The following is a 21,001-nucleotide window of genomic DNA, read 5'->3' as shown; positions in this document are numbered from 1 at the left end:
TTTATTTTATTTTTTCCTCTGCTTATTTTCAGTATAACATTTTACCGTAATTCCTACATCGATCAATTCCCTGGAAAGCAAACGTGCCAATTTTACAATATGAAAGCGGGCGCCATTCTATCAAATATTCAAGAGTAGAACTTACCAGTAGGAGCATTTAAGTGAAAAACGTTTTACGGTCCTATCATAAAGCAAGCTTTTCCACCAACGGTTTAATATCCTGACGTGTAATTTGTTAGTCGTATTAAAGTCTTACCTGCAAATTCACGCACCTCAAGGTGCATGCTTTACGTTTGCAGCAATACATTCTTTGAGGAAAGCACTTTATATAGATAATATCGACAATTTAAACACCTAATGATGCCGAATAACCGGATTTACAAATAATCCGAAAATAACATTTTATGAAAAAAATGTAAATTGGATCAAATATTTTCATACAGATATGATTAAAAAATATCCGAATAAACAGAAATTAAAAAAACCCTCTAATATATCTTCGTTGGTATGGAAAATGGATTGTTTATAGCAATGGGAATAATTGATGCTGAGAAGATTTACTACGAAAACAACAAAGAAGACCGACATAGAAATAGTAATGAAGATATCTACATTTGTACAGAGACCTTTGAGAACGTACAAGGAGACTAAGACCAGATGTTCCGGAAGAGTAAGTATCTCATGCTTCATCGACGACACCCTGCTGAAACAGGTAAACTGTCCGCTTGAGTTAAACTATTGACCCCCCCCCCCCCCCCCCCCCCCCCCCCTCAAAAAAAAGATATATAGAGATGACATGCTTTGGCAAAATATTTAACGGATCTACGCTTATATGTTTTAATGAAGTTTCAACCAAAACCACTGTTGCTTCCTTCTTAATATTATTTTTGTTCTGACTTCTGTCTGCGTTAGTACATTCAAGAAATCATATTTGATCCGCAGTCCACATTGAAACGTTTGGGACTCATATATTTAGGTGAACTTCACTGCTTGTTGAAGCTTCAATATGTACGGCTGATAGCGGATTCTTGATTAAAAGTATTTAAGAATTATTTCAAACTTTAAAGTTATGATAAAAGAGTATTATTATTAGAAATGACGTCGATTAAAAAAAAACAGACCGAAAGCTCTGACGGCATTTCAAGTTATCCTGTTTAATTTGTTTGAAATACTATCTTGAAATTGACACAAAGAGGATGTCAGTTTCATAGTCCTGATAACAATTGACACGACATGTAGAAAACTGCAATTATATTACTGTAACAACAACAGCAGCAACAACAAATATCATATATGGAAGTTCTGATCAATACAGACAATATGATATTTTAAGTGAGAGTCAGAAAGGCTCATAATAATCAATTATTTCAAACCATTTAATTATATTTACAACCGATGCGCAAACAGCGATTTAGATCGACAGTGAAGTATTATTGTCAGTATCACGTCTATGTTGATGAGTTGGTTGAGCAGTGCCGGAATTCAAACGTTTTCACGGCAGGTTTATAGAAAGTTTGTTCCCCATTAAAACACATTCCGAATCATTATATGTGTTTGATATCGTAATCATTAAATCTATGCCCCGTCGGAACAATTAGCATTTTATTATAGCCCAGTGTCAAAGCAATGACGCATTATAGATCCAAAGCTGGAACACGACCGAACGGACACACAGAAACCACTCCTCATTTAACACCCGCCTCGTGCATGATTTGGCAAAAAACCGCTAGAAATTCATATAATTTTATACACATTTAACATCTAAATGGACCAAGATTCCGTATCAAACAGTTTAATATTCCGAATTTTTTATACACCAAAGACAAAATATTTTAGTCTACTCAAAGAGTGAACGTTTCATACATATTTCATTAAAGAAACAACTTTGTTATTAAATTCTCAAGTTTTACTCTCTTTTTAATTTATCTTTAATCTCTATTTTTAATTTATCTGATAATTTGATTGTTGTTCGTTTTAACTGCTTTGATTGAAGTTTTTGCTGACAGTTTCGTTTTCATAAAAACACATTCAGCACATTGCATTCTAACATGTTACACACTGGAACAACATGTAAATTTATAGAAATCTCATATATAGGGTACGTGAGAATTATTTTAACTTATTAATATTCAATACGTGAATGCTAAGCGCGTGTTCTGGAGTAAACTAGTGGTGATGTAAAACTGGCTTCAAGGTCGAAAGGCCCGGAAATAATTTCATTCATTGGCGACGCTGTACTGCAGATTGAAAGATATTCTGAGTAAGAGATAAAGTATTAAAACCTAAGTAGTTAGTTCTGGCGCTTTTCTACCTTATCCACGTCTTGAACTGTTATTTTCCTGTTAGATTTATGATGTTTCTGTATCCACATAAATACAATTATAGGTTGGGAACCCTACAGGGACTATTTACAGTTCTTCCTAGCGGCACGCTGAAATGTTAAACATCATGATCAATAGGGCCTAACAGGTCGAGTACAGCCCTTACTTAATTATTAGGGGGTCCAGGGATCACGTCTGCTGGTAGAGATACTTTTGATTAAAAAGAAATATATAATTTACATTCCTTTCGCGAATAACTGTTTGCCATAATCAATTTGTAAGCAGTTCAATGTCAGAAATGATTGTTTAAAATCGAAACCGTTTTTTCTGCGCAATGATATAAGTTAACATTTAGAAGTGATGCGGCGTTGAACGGGCATTGCCCAGGACAGACTCAATTCCTCGGAAACACTTATGTTTCTATCGACTTTCTGTGTTGCATTTGTCTATATGTCGTTAGTAAACCAAATTGTATTCATGAGACTGTATACTACAATTTACAGTGATTCGGTCAGTGTAGGAATACAATTCCAGGTGTTGTAGGTTAAACAATAGCCACCAGTTACTTTCGGTCTAGAGAGCTTTGGAATGCTAGCATTTAAAGCAACGTCACAAGTTATGAGAGTATTATTTTATAATTAGAAAAATGTAGTCAACACGAAATTATTATAAGCGTTATTCTAGATCTATACGAAATATTATCAAATTGTCAATGTCGTCACACTCACAGGGGCTCGTTCCGAATTTTCAGAAATGCAAGACATGACAACAATAAAAGAAAAGTATTTATAAAAAAAAATCTTGTATAAATTTCGGGAGTATCGACATGGTTTCCTGTTGTGTATGTGTAGGCATAAACCTACTGGATTTTAGTTTTGTGGTTATTCACTGATGTCAAAGGCCTACCTTACAAAATCGAGCCCCTGTGAAGTTGAAAATCGTCTGCTAAGTTAGCGACACTGAGTTGACCGGTTAGACTTGAATCTGTTTCGAACGAAATATCTTTGGAATCGTTTTCACCTACTGTCAAGACGACTTTCATTTAGAATTTAAGAACTGACATTCTTCTGAAAATAACGTAAATCCAGTCGAAAGAAACTTAAGTATTTCCGAGGAATCGAGTCTGCCCTGTGCAATACCCGTTCAAAGCAGCATCACTTCTAAATGTTAAACGTATATAATTGCGCCGAAAAACGGCTTGGATTTTAAACAATCAGAAATTATGCAATTGTAAATAATTTGACGATATCTTCAAACGTATATGAAATAGAAAATAAAGCCAAATTTGTGCAAAACCATTGTATGTGTTTGCTATTAATAACGACATGAGGGACTATATTAATCCTTCTGGAAGTTTCGGCTGTTCCGGTATTTGAACCTAATGACGTCAGTGATAGGGAAAGCGGCAAATTTAAACGCGTCTTAAGCTACAGTAAATACAAAAAAATATGAATGTAAATTTAAGCATTGAACTGTTACCAAATGGTAGTATACAGTCGATATGAATACAATTTGGGTGACAGATGAATATTTCATGTCGCCCTACCGGGCGACATTCTATTTATCCGTCACCCAAATTGTATTCATATCGACTGTATACTTCCATTTGGTAACAGTTCAATGCTTAAATAACCTCTATTTATCCAACAGTCGGCACATTTATACAATGGCTTGAGAGTGGAATAACACAGCGTATTGTGGTAGAAAGTATTCTCTTACTCTGGACAGGGATATCCGCAGTTTTACCGGGGTGAGATTTTCTTATCTCACCATAGGGAAAAGACAAGCTACACGTGCTCTTCTCACGTTCTAAACAATTGTATTTCGTCACGTCAACAATACCATGACGTCACCGCAACAGTACAATGACGTCACGTCGACAATTTAATCACGCCCCTCAACATTTCCTTGCATTGATGTAACGTCAATATTAGATACATAAGAGGGTAAACAGGGTAAGAGAAAAAATCATCATTCACCCCCATGGAAGTGAGACAGGGAAATCTCAACCCCCGGGGTAAGATCATTCAGCTGCCAAACACTCGGCAATCCTCGTGTTTGGCATCTTAAAAATCTTCCCCTCGGGTTGAGATTCCCCTGTCTCACTCCCAAGGGGGTGAAAGATTCTATTAATCTTTTACCTGGCAACCGCGGGATAACCCTGTGAATTATGTGATAATCCCCTGTCTCATTTCAATGGGGATGTATGATTAGGTTTCTCTTTCCCTGTTTACGCTCTTATGTGTCTTACATTGACGTCACATTAATACAAGGAAATGTTGACATGACGTGATCGAATAGGCTCTATTCATGCGAGACGACTTTCGGTTTTGAGAACGAGGTTGAGGGTGCTTCCTCAACAACTGCAGTGACGGACGCCACAGCAATGGCGGAGAAAACGTTTAAAACAAACTTTCACTGTTGCGTGCCGCAATGCAACGGGGATGGCAGACGGCATGAATTGTCGTTTCACCGTCTTCCCAAGAACGCAGAAAACAGTGGATTGTTAAGATCAGACGCGATGAGGGCCCCGATTTTCAAGTGAGTTACGTCATGGTATTGTTGACGTGATGAAATGCGATTGTTGATAACGTGCAAAGAACACGTATAGCTCGTATTTTCCCTAGGGTAATACCCTCACTGAACAACATACGGGATGCCATCCAGAGCAATTAGGGCAAAGTGGCGTGCCCAATATCATGCCAGCACAGACCGACCCGTTTCTCAGCTTTCCCAGAAGCACAAAACGACACGGGTAGTCAGCGTCGAGCTACGAACCTCGGATATTCACAATGAGGTTACGTGGCCGGCGCTCTAACTGACTGAACTATCGCCGTCCCTAGAACAATAAAATGATAAAATAAAAGATGTTCATGTAATAATCAATTAAGTAGCGTATTTATAGATTTATTCGGAAATTAATAAGAGGGTTACTGTAATATTACATGAACACGAGATTTAGATTCGATTTTCGAATTCAAGAAGAATGATTACAGATGCTCATTTAGCCTACATAATGATGATTGACGGAATGTCACTTTTTAGAAACGATATAGCGTGACGTCATGCATTTATGTCGTCACAATATTTGTATTTGTCATGCTGAATATTTGGTGCATAAGGGAAAGATATAGATTACCACGAACCGCCTCGATAATGTAATAGACGTGTTACATAACGCGCACCTGTCATATAGTTAACCTCGTGGCCGGTACCCACGTGCTCTGTCATAGCTCCTATCGATCAAACGGATGCAGCGTAGGGGCGGACCAGCGTTGTACCCTAGTTCTATAATTCATTACTGACCACGGTAACTGACATCCTTCGCTGGTCAAACATCTCAAATTGATAAGATTTGCATATGTTATTAGAAAGGGTCGACGATATAGTATATCAAACGGGACAACCATTGGCGGGAAATGTCGACCTTGTCTGATCGTACTACGCACAAGAACTTCCGTTTACCTGTATTACGTAAAAATGGTTTTAAATTATACAGACCAGTTTGATGAAAATCTTTGCGCACTTTCCATTTGAAAAAATGGATTTCTAAAGCTTTCATTTAGAAATCCAACTTTTCAAATGAAAAGCGCGCAAATAATACGCTGATTTTCTGTAACGGGATTTATAAGGAATCATTTTAATATTCACTAATTGCTTGGCTATGCATGATATTAAAATGATTCTTTGGCTATCTGGTATTAGAAGTATGTAGTTTTCTCTTGTTTAAGTGTAAATCGAGGTCGAATCCTTTAATACTAACAACAATACTATGGGATGCCGGCTCAACATACACCACCGCACAATGTACATACAATAATCCCTGGTGACATCAAAATCCTTTTTTTTTCTCATTTGTATCCCGAAATCCTTTTTTATGGGAGGATCACTATATCGGAATCACTTCTCGCGCCAATAGAAGACCATTAATGTATCATGTAACTAATCACCTGGTAATCTCGGGATATCTTGCTCCAAGATAAAAGTGTGTTCCTACCCGGAAACTTTTTCTCGTAGAATATTATTTCTATATATTGATATGTATAATGTCTTGGTCCAGTGTAGAAGAATACACCTATCATATTTAATTTGGATACCCTGTGTATTAGATGACGCCATTGATGCCATGACAAACTAACGTTTTTCGAGTGTCCAGCATATTTCGAGTGTCCCACGTATTTGCATCTCACATCTCTTCTCAGTGACCCCTCCCCCCCCCCCCCCCCCCCCCCCCCCCTTCCCTCCGTTATGTCGTTTTAAGGTTTTGTTTATCGGTACAAACATTTCTCAGTCAGTTACACTCGAAATCATACTTAACATTGTATCTCTAAACAAATATCCTCATTGAACTAAAAAAAAAAAAAGAATTAAGGCAATATGCTATGTTTTAGATTTCTTCATCAGAATGACTTGTATCAGAGGTAATAAGTGTTGATTACGAAATCGTCAAATCATGAGAGATTTATTGTAAATGCCCTTTTTGTTTCTTTCCCTAATACTGTGAAAAATTATCAAGACGTAGAAACATAAATATTTCAGTTTTAATCTTCTAGCGGAGTCCTCAAGGGTCAAGCCATATTAATGCCTAATTATGATGCTCGATAATAGGGACTTAAAATGCATTTAAGAAAGAAGAATTGCAGGAAGAAATCAATATCATCTTTTCTCTATAGGCAATAACACAACTGCAAATCGATAGCATTTGACTGTAATGAGCTTGGTTTGTATGTTTCGCAAAAACCTAACGTTTGTTATAGGAAAGGACATTAACAACAGACAAAATGAAAAAAGCAATAAACGGTATTGTGAAACTGGCCGTCAATTTAACTTTCCAAAAATAGGGGGAAGAAGAACTACAATTAACAAATAAACGACCATAATTTAGTTTTATATCAAATATGGTCGTCAGTTGAGAAGAATTGTATATCAACGTGAGAAATAAGCAATGTCCATATTTGTGTCGTAATTCCACGAAGTCATTAAAATATGTGATGTTAGGATGACATTTAAATACAAAGGTTCCATGTCATTTGAAAAATGATTAAAAGAGGAAAATATCACGAAGTTCAAATTATCAGAAAAGTTATCCATAGGCGCATTTTAGTACGATAGCGAAATTTTACCCTTTCGTTTCAAAGAAAAAAAGGCCTTTCTATTTATGAGAATGCAATGAATACACGTGTTTTATTGCGACAAATATTTCTCTGCCATTTCAAAAGACTGTATAAATAGTTATGAGATTATATGAATGCACAACTCTTAAAACAAAGCTTATAATAGCTTAAAAGTTTATTTTTTTTCCAGAAAATAAGAGGAAAATTTACTTACCTGTTTCAGTGCTTCGTCCACGTCTAAAGACCGCCCGGCATTGCATGTGAGAGCCAACATCAGGGTAAGTAAAACTGTTTGACACAACATGTTCAAAGTAGATGGTTCCATCATTAAACGACGATAACGTTGCCTCGGATATGCTCGCTGAACTTCCAACTGCGTTAAACAGCCCTTTATATATATATATGTATATATATATAACTCTTGTCACAAGAGAAAACTGGTAGTTGGCGGCGCTGTCAGACAATCCGGACTGTTCACACAACGTTTGTCTGGAACGTTTAATATGACAACAATGAGGAAACGGACCTAAAATATATATACATGTATTTTTGCTTCAGTGAATCTGGTTATCAAAAATTCATACTCTATGGCATTGACATCACTAGCGCGCGCTCATGGACTGAACATGCGCTGTGACAGTAGTAGGAGTACTCCCACATAACGTGACGTCATCAGACCGATCCGGGCAGATCGCTGTAGGTTCGGTGGACCTCTGTATATATTATTCCTGTCTATTGTGGTATAGGGATGTCTAACGTTTTGTGCCATTCACAAACGGCACACTCCCTGTTTAATTACAGGAAAGACATTGTACGGGATTTGTTGAAATTAATATTGCTGTATCAAAAGGAATTTATTTTCTTTTTTTTCAATGGATATGTTTTCCCTCTCTGAAAATGTTTAATTAAATACGAGAAAAGTCGCATTTAAATAATGCCCAAGCAGACAACAGCAATTACACCTACCTAACACACCTATGTCTTCTCTTTGTTTGTTTTAAACATGATATTTATATAATCTATGCGGTAAGCAGCCTTTTGCACTTCAGCGTTAGTTTGGTGCCGGGTGTTTCGGCAGGAATGGTAAGGCTGAAATGTGTATATTTGGTTGGTGAGGGGTCTATAGCGGGTGAAGGGCTGCTGTTCTGAGAACTAGTAGAGAAAGAATTGAGGTCTTTGGCGGGGTTAAAAACATACTCGGGAACAGTATGGCTGAACATAAGCATTAGTGACAAGAAATACAAAGCTGGATTTTTTTGTTAAGTTTAACTTATGTCCCCAATCTAGAAACTTCACATTACCAAGAGATCAAAATACTACGTTACATGATCATTAAAATATTCTTCTGGTAGATACCGGTTAAGCCATGTATCCAGACTGACGCGGTATATACCGGATTAGTAATGTATCCAGACGGACGTGATAGATACCAGATTAGCAATGTATCCAGACTGACGTGGTAGATACCGGATTAGTAATGTATCCAGACTGACGTGGTAGATACCGGATTAGTAATGTATCCAGACTGACGCGGTATATACCGGATTAGTAATGTATTCAGACTGACGCGGTATATACCGGATTAGTTATGTATCCAGACAGACGCGGTATATACCGGATTAGTAAAGTATCCAGACTGACGTGGTATATACCGAATTAGTAATGTATCCAGAATGACGTGGTAGATACCGGATTAGTGATGTATCCAGACTGACGCAGTAGATACCGGATTAGTAATGTATCCAGACTGACGCGGTATATACCGGATTAGTAATGTATCCAGACGGACGTGATAGATACCAGATTAGCAATGTATCCAGACTGACGTGGTAGATACCGGATTAGTAATGTATCAAGACTGACGTGGTAGATACCGGATTAGTAATGTATCCAGACAGACGCGGTATATACCGGATTAGTAATGTATCCAGACTGACGCGGTATATACCGGATTAGTAATGTATCCAGACTGACGCGGTATATACCGGATTAGTAATGTATCCAGACTGACGCGGTAGATACCGGATTAGTAATGTATCCAGACACTCGTGGTATATACCGGATTAGTAATGTATCCAGACTGACGCGGTATATACCGGATTAGTAATGTATCCAGACTGACGCGGTATATACCGGATTAGTAATGTATCCAGACTGACGCGGTATATACCGGATTAGTAATGTATCCAGACTGACGCGGTATATACCGGATTAGTAATGTATCCAGACTGACGCGGTAGATACCGGATTAGTAATGTATCCAGACTGACGCGGTATATACTGGATTAGTAATGTATCCAGACTGACGTGGTATATACCGGATTAGTAATGTATCCAGACTGACGCGGTAGATACCGGATTAGTAATGTATCCAGACTGACGTGGTATATACCGGATTAGTAATGTATCCAGACTGACGCGGTAGATACCGGATTAGTAATGTATCCAGACAGACGTGATAGATACCAGATTAGTAATGTATCCAGACTGACGCGGTATATACCGGATTAGTAATGTATCCAGACAGACGTGGTATATACCGGATTAGTAATGTATCCAGACAGACGCGGTATATACCGGATTAGTAATGTATCCAGACGGACGTGATAGATACCAGATTAGCAATGTATCCAGACTGACGTGGTAGATACCGGATTAGTAATGTATCCAGACTGACGTGGTAGATACCGGATTAGTAATGTATCCAGACTGACGCGGTATATACCGGATTAGTAATGTATTCAGACTGACGCGGTATATACCGGATTAGTTATGTATCCAGACAGACGCGGTATATACCGGATTAGTAAAGTATCCAGACTGACGTGGTATATACCGAATTAGTAATGTATCCAGAATGACGTGGTAGATACCGGATTAGTGATGTATCCAGACTGACGCAGTAGATACCGGATTAGTAATGTATCCAGACTGACGCGGTATATACCGGATTAGTAATGTATCCAGACTGACGTGATAGATACCAGATTAGCAATGTATCCAGACTGACGTGGTAGATACCGGATTAGCAATGTATCAAGACTGACGTGGTAGATACCGGATTAGTAATGTATCCAGACAGACGCGGTATATACCGGATTAGTAATGTATCCAGACTGACGTGGTATATACCGGATTAGTAATGTATCCAGACTGACGCGGTATATACCGGATTAGTAATGTATCCAGACTGACGCGGTAGATACCGGATTAGTAATGTATCCAGACACTCGTGGTATATACCGGATTAGTAATGTATCCAGACTGACGCGGTATATACCGGATTAGTAATGTATCCAGACTGACGCGGTATATACCGGATTAGTAATGTATCCAGACTGACGCGGTATATACCGGATTAGTAATGTATCCAGACTGACGCGGTATATACCGGATTAGTAATGTATCCAGACTGACGCGGTAGATACCGGATTAGTAATGTATCCAGACTGACGCGGTATATACTGGATTAGTAATGTATCCAGACTGACGTGGTATATACCGGATTAGTAATGTATCCAGACTGACGCGGTAGATACCGGATTAGTAATGTATCCAGACTGACGTGGTATATACCGGATTAGTAATGTATCCAGACTGACGCGGTAGATACCGGATTAGTAATGTATCCAGACAGACGTGATAGATACCAGATTAGTAATGTATCCAGACTGACGCGGTATATACCGGATTAGTAATGTATCCAGACAGACGTGGTATATACCGGATTAGTAATGTATCCAGACAGACGCGGTATATACCGGATTAGTAATGTATCCAGACGGACGTGATAGATACCAGATTAGCAATGTATCCAGACTGACGTGGTATATACCGGATTAGTAATGTATCCAGACAGACGCGGTATATACCGGATTAGTAATGTATCCAGACTGACGCGGTATATACCGGATTAGTAATGTATCCAGACTGACGCGGTATATACCGGATTAGTAATGTATCCAGACTGACGCGGTATATACCGGATTAGTAATGTATCCAGACACTCGTGGTATATACCGGATTAGTAATGTATCCAGACTGACGCGGTAAATACCGGATTAGTAATGTATCCAAACTGACGCGGTATATACCGGATTAGTAATGTATCCAGACTGACGCGGTATATACCGGATTAGTAATGTATCCAGACAGACGCGGTAGATACCGGATTAGTAATGTATCCAGACTGACGCGGTAGATACTGGATTAGTCATGTATCCAGACTGACGCGGTATATACCGGATTAGTAATGTATCCAGACTGACGCGGTATATACCGGATTAGTAATGTATCCAGACTGACGCGGTATATACCGGATTAGTAATGTATCCAGACAGACGCGGTAGATACCGGATTAGTAATGTATCCAGACAGACGTGTTAGATACCGGATTAGTAATGTATCCAGACGGACCTGGTAGATAATGGATTAACGATATATCCAGACTTGCATGGTAAATACTGGATTAACAATGTATACAGGCTGATTTGCTATCCGTCATAAAGATATATTGGATTAGCTGTGTATCCAAGCATACGGGGTTGGTTTGATATCGCGGTGGAATTTTGTCCATAATATTAAATCTTCGAAAATAATATATCAATTCATATAGATTTCTTATTATTGTTTGCATTCCTAGAAATTGCCATTAGTAAGTAGTGTATTTGAATTATGGCCTGTACATGAGGGATGTTCTCCATAGCCAGAATCATTATATTGCTACACGATTTACGAATAGCGGTTGAAACAAGTTACAGTGTTGATTTCTATTAGAAAACATCAATCATAAAATGTGAATGATGAGTTGGCTTTTATCTAGTGCGTGGTTACAGTGTATTCTTACTAGAGTACGCTGACGTCATTAGCAGGTTATTAAATAGTAGTCTAGAGTTTAAAATAATGATAAAATCAATTAAATATATCCATTTTTTTCAGATTCAGACATTGCTGTTTTATATCAGAGTTAATTTACTGTTGTAACCCTGGTAAATACCACCCACAATACACCTCTCAGCTACAAAGAACTTCTCTTCAACTCAATCGGCTGAGCGATACACTAGTAATCCAGAGGTCCTGGGTTCGATCTCATGCGGAGACAGCGATTTAAGTTTAATTAAACATGAGCTCTGTTACACTGATAAAGCTGTAACCAAACTGTTAGTTACCGGCCCTGAAATAATCAATAGGTGGCACTACTTTCCGTTTTTCCGGTCGTAACAGACGACTACATTCTCTCAAATGCAAAAAAAAAAAAACAAAAAAAAACGCTGTTATGCTTCAAGCTTCAGAGAGAAAATGTGATCGCATGTTTTCCTGCAGACAAAGAAGACAATATGTTATGCTTTTTTAAATTTTTTTTTAAATTTTCAGGTTTACTATTGGCTAACAGATTCGGTATTTATCAAAGACACTTCCGTAAATCGACTTCCGCGTTGCTGAACTGGAATTCTAAATCAGCATTAATTTAAATATCATAGAAAAAAACAACAAAGAGTAGCGACATCATAGGTTAACGAACCATAATTCCAGCTCAAAGTCGGTAACAGGACCCAAAATATTAACATAAACATAGAACTGCATTGAAAACCTTGACCAAGTACGGCATGCGGCGGGTCCCGTATGTTGTTCAGTGAGGTAGTCATTAACTACTACAAGGAGACCCCGCCTCAAAATGACCCTTCACGGGGCGATAAACCCAACAAGCAGACAAACAAACAAATAAAAATATGTAGATATTTTTGAGATGAGTGTGTTTTACAGATCTGCATGTTATAAAACCGCTCAGTCTGTTAATGCTTATATGTATCCCCGGTACAACAGGCTTGTTATCCTCTGTTTTCATCCGTTTCTATATGGAACGCCCAATTAACATATATTCAATCAATTGAATCTATTTCAAATAATTGAAGATGGGTTCAATTTAATTAGAGAAAGGTTCAATTCAATTGAAGATAGGTCCAATTTAATTAAAGATAAGTTCAATTCAATTGTACCTATCTTTAAATAATTAAAGATAGGTACAAATAATTGGACCTATCTTCAATTAATTGAACCTGGTAATTGAAGATATGTTCAATGAATTGAATATATGTTAATTTGGCGTTCCATACGTTTCCTTTTTGAAATAATTAATGACAAATCCGTTAACTTGTGCTGTTTTTCCTATGACTGCATATGACGGAAAGGTTAAATAATTACAAAACGGAGTGACGGGATATATAAGATATCAACACTATTGCGTTTTACGCAAGAGTGGTTTGTTTTAATACAGTAATAAGCAAAATATACTTACGTAACATACAAAAACACCAACGTAATTCACAGCATACAGTGATGCAATACACAAAAATCACTAACGTAATACACGAAAACAAATTACATCACTTTGAAAGTTGTAATTACTACAAAGTGTTAATATTCTCAAAGAAGTAATTTTATTGTTTTAATAAATTATATTTTGAAATATGACAGTCGTAGTCGGGGTAATTTAATACTTTAAGTTGAGAACCCTAAATATTACGACAGGCTAATTTCCCCTGAGAGTATCTGTTTGAATCTTACTAGACTTGACATCGGTGCTTTCAAAATAATGCAATATGCGTGATCTTAATCGAAGTCTCGTCTGTTTCACTCCCATATTTGGCTACCGTTCCACAAAATTTTCATATTCAAACAAAATTATTGTTTTTTTTTTTCATTAATGTCAACCTCACTATAAGTAACTTCAGAAGATCTTACAGTCAGCCATCATAATTACTTAGAGGCCATCTTTAATATGACAATCACCCTCTCATTTAAAGCCCGAGGGGTCTGTACCCAAGACCTCAATTTCAGCATGAGTGGGAACCTAGAAATCGGAGGAGTTTTATGAAATAATACTATTCGTTTTTAGCTAACCTGCCAGATGGCTGTCGGTCTTCCGCCCGCCCGTCGTCCGTTATTCCGGCGTCAATACTTCCTATTAAACGATTTCTAGATTCGGAGCAATATTTTGGCAGTAACATGCTGTGATTGAGGGCTACTTTTTTCAAAATGAGCCAAGACTCCCTCTCATGCATCAAAAGGCACACGGCAATGTTACAATCCGAAAACCACTGGGCCTTTCGGTTTTTCCGAAGATATGACAGAAAGGCCCGAGTTGCTTTCCGATTGGGTAGTCTTAGTTGAATCAGTAATATACTGGAATAAATAACATTGACCTACTGTTACGTCACAGGGGTCAATATGTCAGTAGTATCATTAACCAAGAGGCTCAGGACGGTGATATTTGACAAGATGCATAATGAGATTAAGGACAACCAAGTTTGTTCAAATGGATAACTTTGACCCACTTTAAGGTCACAGGGGTCAAAGGGACTCAAATTTTCATATGCTTTGTTCCTTACACGGAATTTCCAAGGTCCCGATTCATGACATGCAACAGCTACTGAACGGTATAGATGGAGCCCCAGGTCCATGGAACTAAATCAGCTTAGAAATGCACACCAATTAAATCTTCCATGAAAGTACTTCGTAAACTGAAAACAGATGCACAATACAGGCCCATTGGATTTGTTATGTAGATATTGAAAAATAAAAGATGAATGAAATATTTTACTCGGTTGTGTGCTTTTTAGAGTAAAACATCTAAAACATCATTTTGGATAAATGTCAAGCATGTGTTCAGTTACAACAGAGAGTAATACAGTGTTCGTTTCGACAGGTTGAAAAAGTGTTCGGTTTAGACAGTTTAATGAAGTGATCGGTTTACAGAAGTTGATAAAGTGTTCGATTTGGACAGGTAATTTCTGCTTTCTGTTTTGAAAGCTAAACTGTGTGCTCTGTTGTGACCGTTACCAAAGTTAGCCATGAACGATGTATTTTAGCTTTCCGTCCTTGATCCAATTCCAAACGGATCGGCGTTAGTGGAGTATCCCCATACAGATCAATATACTGGGATCATCACCAGCTTGGACTGACTGACATTTGAAATCATTAAATTTTCATACCCTTCCTAACCTATCACTGACCGTTGTCTGGCAGCTATATGCTCTAAAATCGTATCCTAATCCATCGAAATTAGCATAGAAAACGACCCCACAACAGTACACCAGTATACAATTTGGCGCGTAAACTTTGTATAAGGCCCCCCGGGAGGATCAATCGCTACCACCTTGATGCTATATGATAGCGCAGGGAAACAGAACTGGAGGGAAATGTAAAAACACCGGATCAATTCATTGCATATGATTAATTGGCTGACAGATTGTGATGGGAACTCTAAACATTCTTTATTTGTTATGAAAAAGAAAATACTCATCCGCCGGATAGAAATGAAAAGTCCGAAATATGCACAGCCCCTGGAGTTAATGTTTTATTTGCAGAGCTACCTTTGAATATAAGCGATGAACATGACAGGTTTTTATTTAATTACAGCTGATTTTGATATCGATTTTATGCACGGCTCATTTACATAATTTTTGGATAAATGGTTTTCTAATAAATTAATTTAAAATACTGCAGTTAAAATGGCAGCCGAATCACAAGTAACAAGTTGGGAAGGACTGAAAAGAAATGAATTTACTATTTCAAAAATGTCCTTGATGTATATTTCAGTAAAATATACTTCTGTTTGGAAGCACCTCCAATCTCCCCTCCTAAAATAATACACCTCATATCCATCATACACCTCCTACCCATCATACACCTCCTACCCATCATACATCTCCTCCTACCCATCATACACCTCCTCCTACCCATCATACACCCCCTCCTACCCATCATACACCTCCTCCTACCCACCATACACTTCCTCCTTCCCATCATACACCTCCTCCTACCCATCATACACCTCCTCCTACCCATCATACACCTCCTCCTACCAATAATACACCTCCTCTAACCCATCATACACCTCCTACCCATCATACACCTCCTCCTACCCATCATACACCCCCTCCTACCCATCATACACCTCCTCCTACCCACCATACACTTCCTCCTTCCCATCATACACCTCCTCCTACCCATCAAACACCTCCTCCTACCCATCATACACCTCCTCCTACCCATCATACACCTCCTCCTACCAATCATACACCTCCTCCTACCCATCATACACCTCCTCCTACCCATCATACACCTCCTACCCATCATACACCTCCTCCTACCCATCATACACCTCCTCCTACCCATCATACACCTCCTCCTACCCATCATACACCTCCTACCCATCATACACCTCCTCCTACCCATCATACACCTCCTCCTACCCATCATACACCTCCTCCTACCCATCATACACCTCCTCCTACCCATCATACACCTCCTCCTACCAATAATACACCTCCTCCTACCCATCATACACCTCCTCCTACCCATCATACACCTCCTCCTACCCATCATACACCTCCTCCTACCCATCATACACCTCCTCCTACCAATAATACACCTCCTCCTACTCATTATACACCTCCTCCTACCCATCATACACCTCCTCCTACCCATCATACACCTCCTCCTACCAATAATACACCTCCTCCTACCCACCATACACTCCTCCTACCCATCATACACCTCCTCCTACCCATCATACACCTCTTCCTACCCATCATACACCTCCTCCTACCCATCATACACCTCCTCCCACTCATCATACACCTCCTCCTACCCATCATACACCCTCCTCCTACCAATAATACACCTCCTCCTACCCACCATACACTCCTCCTACCCATCATACACCTCCTACCCATCATACACCTCCTCCTACCCATCATACACCTCCTCCTACCCATCATACACCTCCTCCTACCCATCATACACCTCCTCCTACCCATCATACACCTCCTCCTACCAATAATACACCTCCTCCTACCAATAATACACCTCCTCCTACGCATCATACACCTCCTCCCTCCAACCATACACCTCCCCTCTCCCATCATACACCTCCTCCTTCCCTCATACCCTACTACCATCATGACCCCTTCCTCCCATCATTCACTTGCCCCTCCAATCAATCGCCTTCCCCTCTAACCATACATTCCCTTTCCTTCCCATCATACACTTCTCGATCATACAACTCATCTCTTCCATCAAACCTCATACGTCATACACTTACTATCCCCTTAATATACCTCATTTCCTACTTCCTCATTACCTCCTCCTCCGTGATATCGTCTTTCCTTCTGTCTTCCTTCCCATCCACTCATTACCTCCTCCTCCTCCGTCATATCTTCTTTCCTTCTGTCTTCCTTTCCCATCTACTCACTACCTCCTCCTCCATCAAATCGTCTTTCCTTCTGTCTTCCTTTCCCACCCACTCACTACCTCCTCCTCCATCATATCGCCTTTCCTTCTATCTTCCTTTCCCACCCACTCACTACCTCCTCCTCCTCCGTCATATCGTCTTTCCTTCTGTCTTCCTTTCCCACCCACTCATTACCTCCTCTTCCTCCGTCATATCGTCTTTCCTCCTGTCTTCCTTTCCCACCCACTCTTTACCTCCTCTTCCTCCGTCATATCTTCTTTCCTCCTGTCTTCCTTTCCCACCCACTCATTACCTCCTCTTCCTCCGTCATATCGTCTTTCCTTCTGTCTTCCTTTCCCACCCACTCACTACCTCATCCTCCTCTGTCATATCTTCTTTCCTCCTGTCTTCCTTTCCCACCCACTCATTACCTCCTCTTCCTCCGTCATATCGTTTTTCCTTCTGTCTTCCTTTCCCACCCACTCACTACCTCATCCTCCTCTGTCATATCGTCTTTCCTCCTGTCTTCCTTTCCCACCCACTCACTACCTCATCCTCCTCTGTCATATCGTCTTTCCTTCTGTCTTCCTTTCCCACCCACTCATTACCTCCTCCTCCTCCGTCATATCGTCTTTCCTTCTGTCTTCCTTTTCCACCCACTCACTACCTCATCCTCCTCTGTCATATCGTCTTTCCTTCTGTCTTCCTTTCCCACCCACTCATTACCTCCTCTTCCTCCGTCATATCGTCTTTCCTTCTGTCTTCCTTCCCATCCACTCATTACCTCCTCCTCCTCCGTCATATCTTCTTTCCTTCTGTTTTCCTTTCCCACCCACTCACTACCTCATCCTCCTCTGTCATATCGTCTTTCCTTCTGTCTTCCTTTCCCACCCACTCATTACCTCCTCTTCCTCCGTCATATCGTCTTTCCTTCTGTCTTCCTTTTCCACCCACTCACTACCTCATCCTCCTCTGTCATATCTTCTTTCCTCCTGTCTTCCTTTCCCACCCACTCACTACCTCATCCTCCTCCGTCATATCGTCTTTCCTTCTGTCTTCCTTTCCCACCCACTCATTACCTCCTCTTCCTCCGTCATATCGTCTTTCCTCCTGTCTTCCTTTCCCACCCACTCTTTACCTCCTCCTCCTCCGTCATATCTTCTTTCCTCCTGTCTTCCTTTCCCACCCACTCATTACCTCCTCTTCCTCCGTCATATCGTCTTTCCTTCTGTCTTCCTTTCCCACCCACTCACTACCTCATCCTCCTCTGTCATATCTTCTTTCCTCCTGTCTTCATTTCCCACCCACTCATTACCTCCTCTTCCTCCGTCATATCGTTTTTCCTTCTGTCTTCCTTTCCCACCCACTCACTACCTCATCCTCCTCTGTCATATCTTCTTTCCTCCTGTCTTCCTTTCCCACCCACTCACTACCTCATCCTCCTCTGTCATATCGTCTTTCCTTCTGTCTTCCTTTCCCACCCACTCATTACCTCCTCTTCCTCCGTCATATCGTCTTTCCTTCTGTCTTCCTTTTCCACCCACTCACTACCTCATCCTCCTCTGTCATATCGTCTTTCCTTCTGTCTTCCTTTCCCACCCACTCATGACCTCCTCTTCCTCCGTCATATCGTCTTTCCTTCTGTCTTCCTTTCCCACCCACTCACTACCTCATCCTCCTCTGTCATATCTTCTTTCCTCCTGTCTTCCTTTCCCACCCACTCATTACCTCCTCTTCCTCCGTCATATCGTCTTTCCTTCTGTCTTCCTTTCCCACCCACTCATTACCTCCTCCTCCTCCTCCGTCATATCGTCTTTCCTTCCGTCTTCCTTTCCCACCCACTCACTACCTCCTCCTCCTCCTCCTCCGTCATATCGTCTTTCCTTCTGTCTTCATTTCCCCCCTATTCAATACCTAACCTTTATTTGACCGTTTTCTCTTATTTCATGTTTCATTCATCCCTTTTCCTTATTGATCTTTTTTTTTCTGTTTTTCATTATTTAGTCCCTTTCTGGTATTTGCAGTTTTCATCCCTCCCTTGTTCGTTCTGTTATCCATTCCTCCATTGTATTTCCCGCCCCTTACTTTTGCGATTCTCTTCTGCCCTACTACTGTGTATCGCTTGCTAATACTTTCACCTTCCATGTTGGAGTCCTGCATTTAAGAATTATAACTGCCGTCCCCATTGCATGATTCATAAGCGGCGACTTAATTTGGGATCTTATATTTTCTCTCTTTCCAAGTCTTTCTTCTTCCTTATCACTCTTGACATTGCCCCGCTCTTGGCCTTTAGTTGAGCGTTCGCTCCAATGAGGAAGGCTTTAGATTCTGTCCAGAGCCGAGACTCACTAGAGTCTATAAAATGGTACTTGAGGAGTGTGACAGCTGGTTCATCCATTGTAACTTATCACTATAATATCGGCATCAGTTCTGCGAGGAAACAAACATCAGCAAACCGTGATCTCCCAAAATACACACACATTCACCACACGTATACATCTCGTAGCCATGAGAGGCCGCCATTAAGGTCCATCTAAAGAGCAAATCCTGTGATATTTTGCAAACCTATAAATCACTTCTCTGAGACAATTTAACAGGAGTAACTTGATTAATTGTTTGATGTGTATCACGGCTAATCATAGGTCTTGTTGTTGACATTTAGTTTGTTAAGCTGTTTGTAAATTTCGACAAAACATGCGGAAATGCATGTTCCAAGAGAACACAATTGGCTCATATGTATCACATATATTACACAAAAGAGCTATGTCGTAATGCTTACAAATGTCTAAATCATTAAATAGGACATTTTCATTTATTTGTACAAGGATGGCGGCTGTGAATAATATCACACAAATTTGGAATATAGAGGGACAATTCAAACTCCTAATATGCTCTAATTAGACGCTATTGAGAACCCTGAACAGGGAATGAAGATTGTTTTTAGGATAAATTGTTCAGTAGCTAAGTTTGAAATAAAAGATGCATAATTTTTAATAAAGCCCAAAAGTCCACAGTTTAACTATTTGTCTTGAAAACGTTCCTTCTTTATATGATTAGATGTCTTATTAGTACGATATAGGATCATTTCTATTTGACTGAAATATCTCCATTTGTGCCATATTTGTTGTTTGATATTATTCACAGCCGCCATTTGCATTTCAAGGTCAAACAAATGCTTCTGTTGTGTGTTATAGAGCATAACGGCATGAATATTTTCCAGGTTCAATTATTTGTGTGACTTAAAATTGTTGGCTGCTGTATCTTACACAAAGTAGCTACATATGAAACTGTCATCATCCACAGCATTTTGTTGATGATTCCGAGAAACTACA

At 39.6% G+C, this 21,001-nt stretch overlaps 1 protein-coding gene across 2 annotated transcripts in view; it reads right to left on the bottom strand.

Moving 5' to 3' along the window:
• Positions 1-21,001, bottom strand: part of LOC117339869 (conoCAP-like) — a 56,353-nt gene that overhangs the window by 22,342 nt on the left and 13,010 nt on the right. The window contains exon 2 of one of the 2 annotated variants that reach the window (XM_033901578.1): positions 7,650-7,924. In XM_033901578.1, coding sequence (XP_033757469.1) covers positions 7,650-7,763 — 114 coding nt within the window. In that variant the 5' untranslated portion in view covers positions 7,764-7,924. Of the gene's footprint in view, positions 1-7,649; positions 8,010-21,001 lie in introns of those variants that run through there. The other variant, XM_033901577.1, reaches the window with a different exon arrangement.

The sequence above is a fragment of the Pecten maximus genome, chromosome 12, assembly GCF_902652985.1.
Source record: "Pecten maximus chromosome 12, xPecMax1.1, whole genome shotgun sequence".
Classification (NCBI taxonomy): Eukaryota; Metazoa; Mollusca; class Bivalvia; order Pectinida; family Pectinidae; genus Pecten; species Pecten maximus.
Note: the sequence above shows the minus strand (reverse complement) of the source record. Positions and strands in the feature narration are given on the sequence as shown.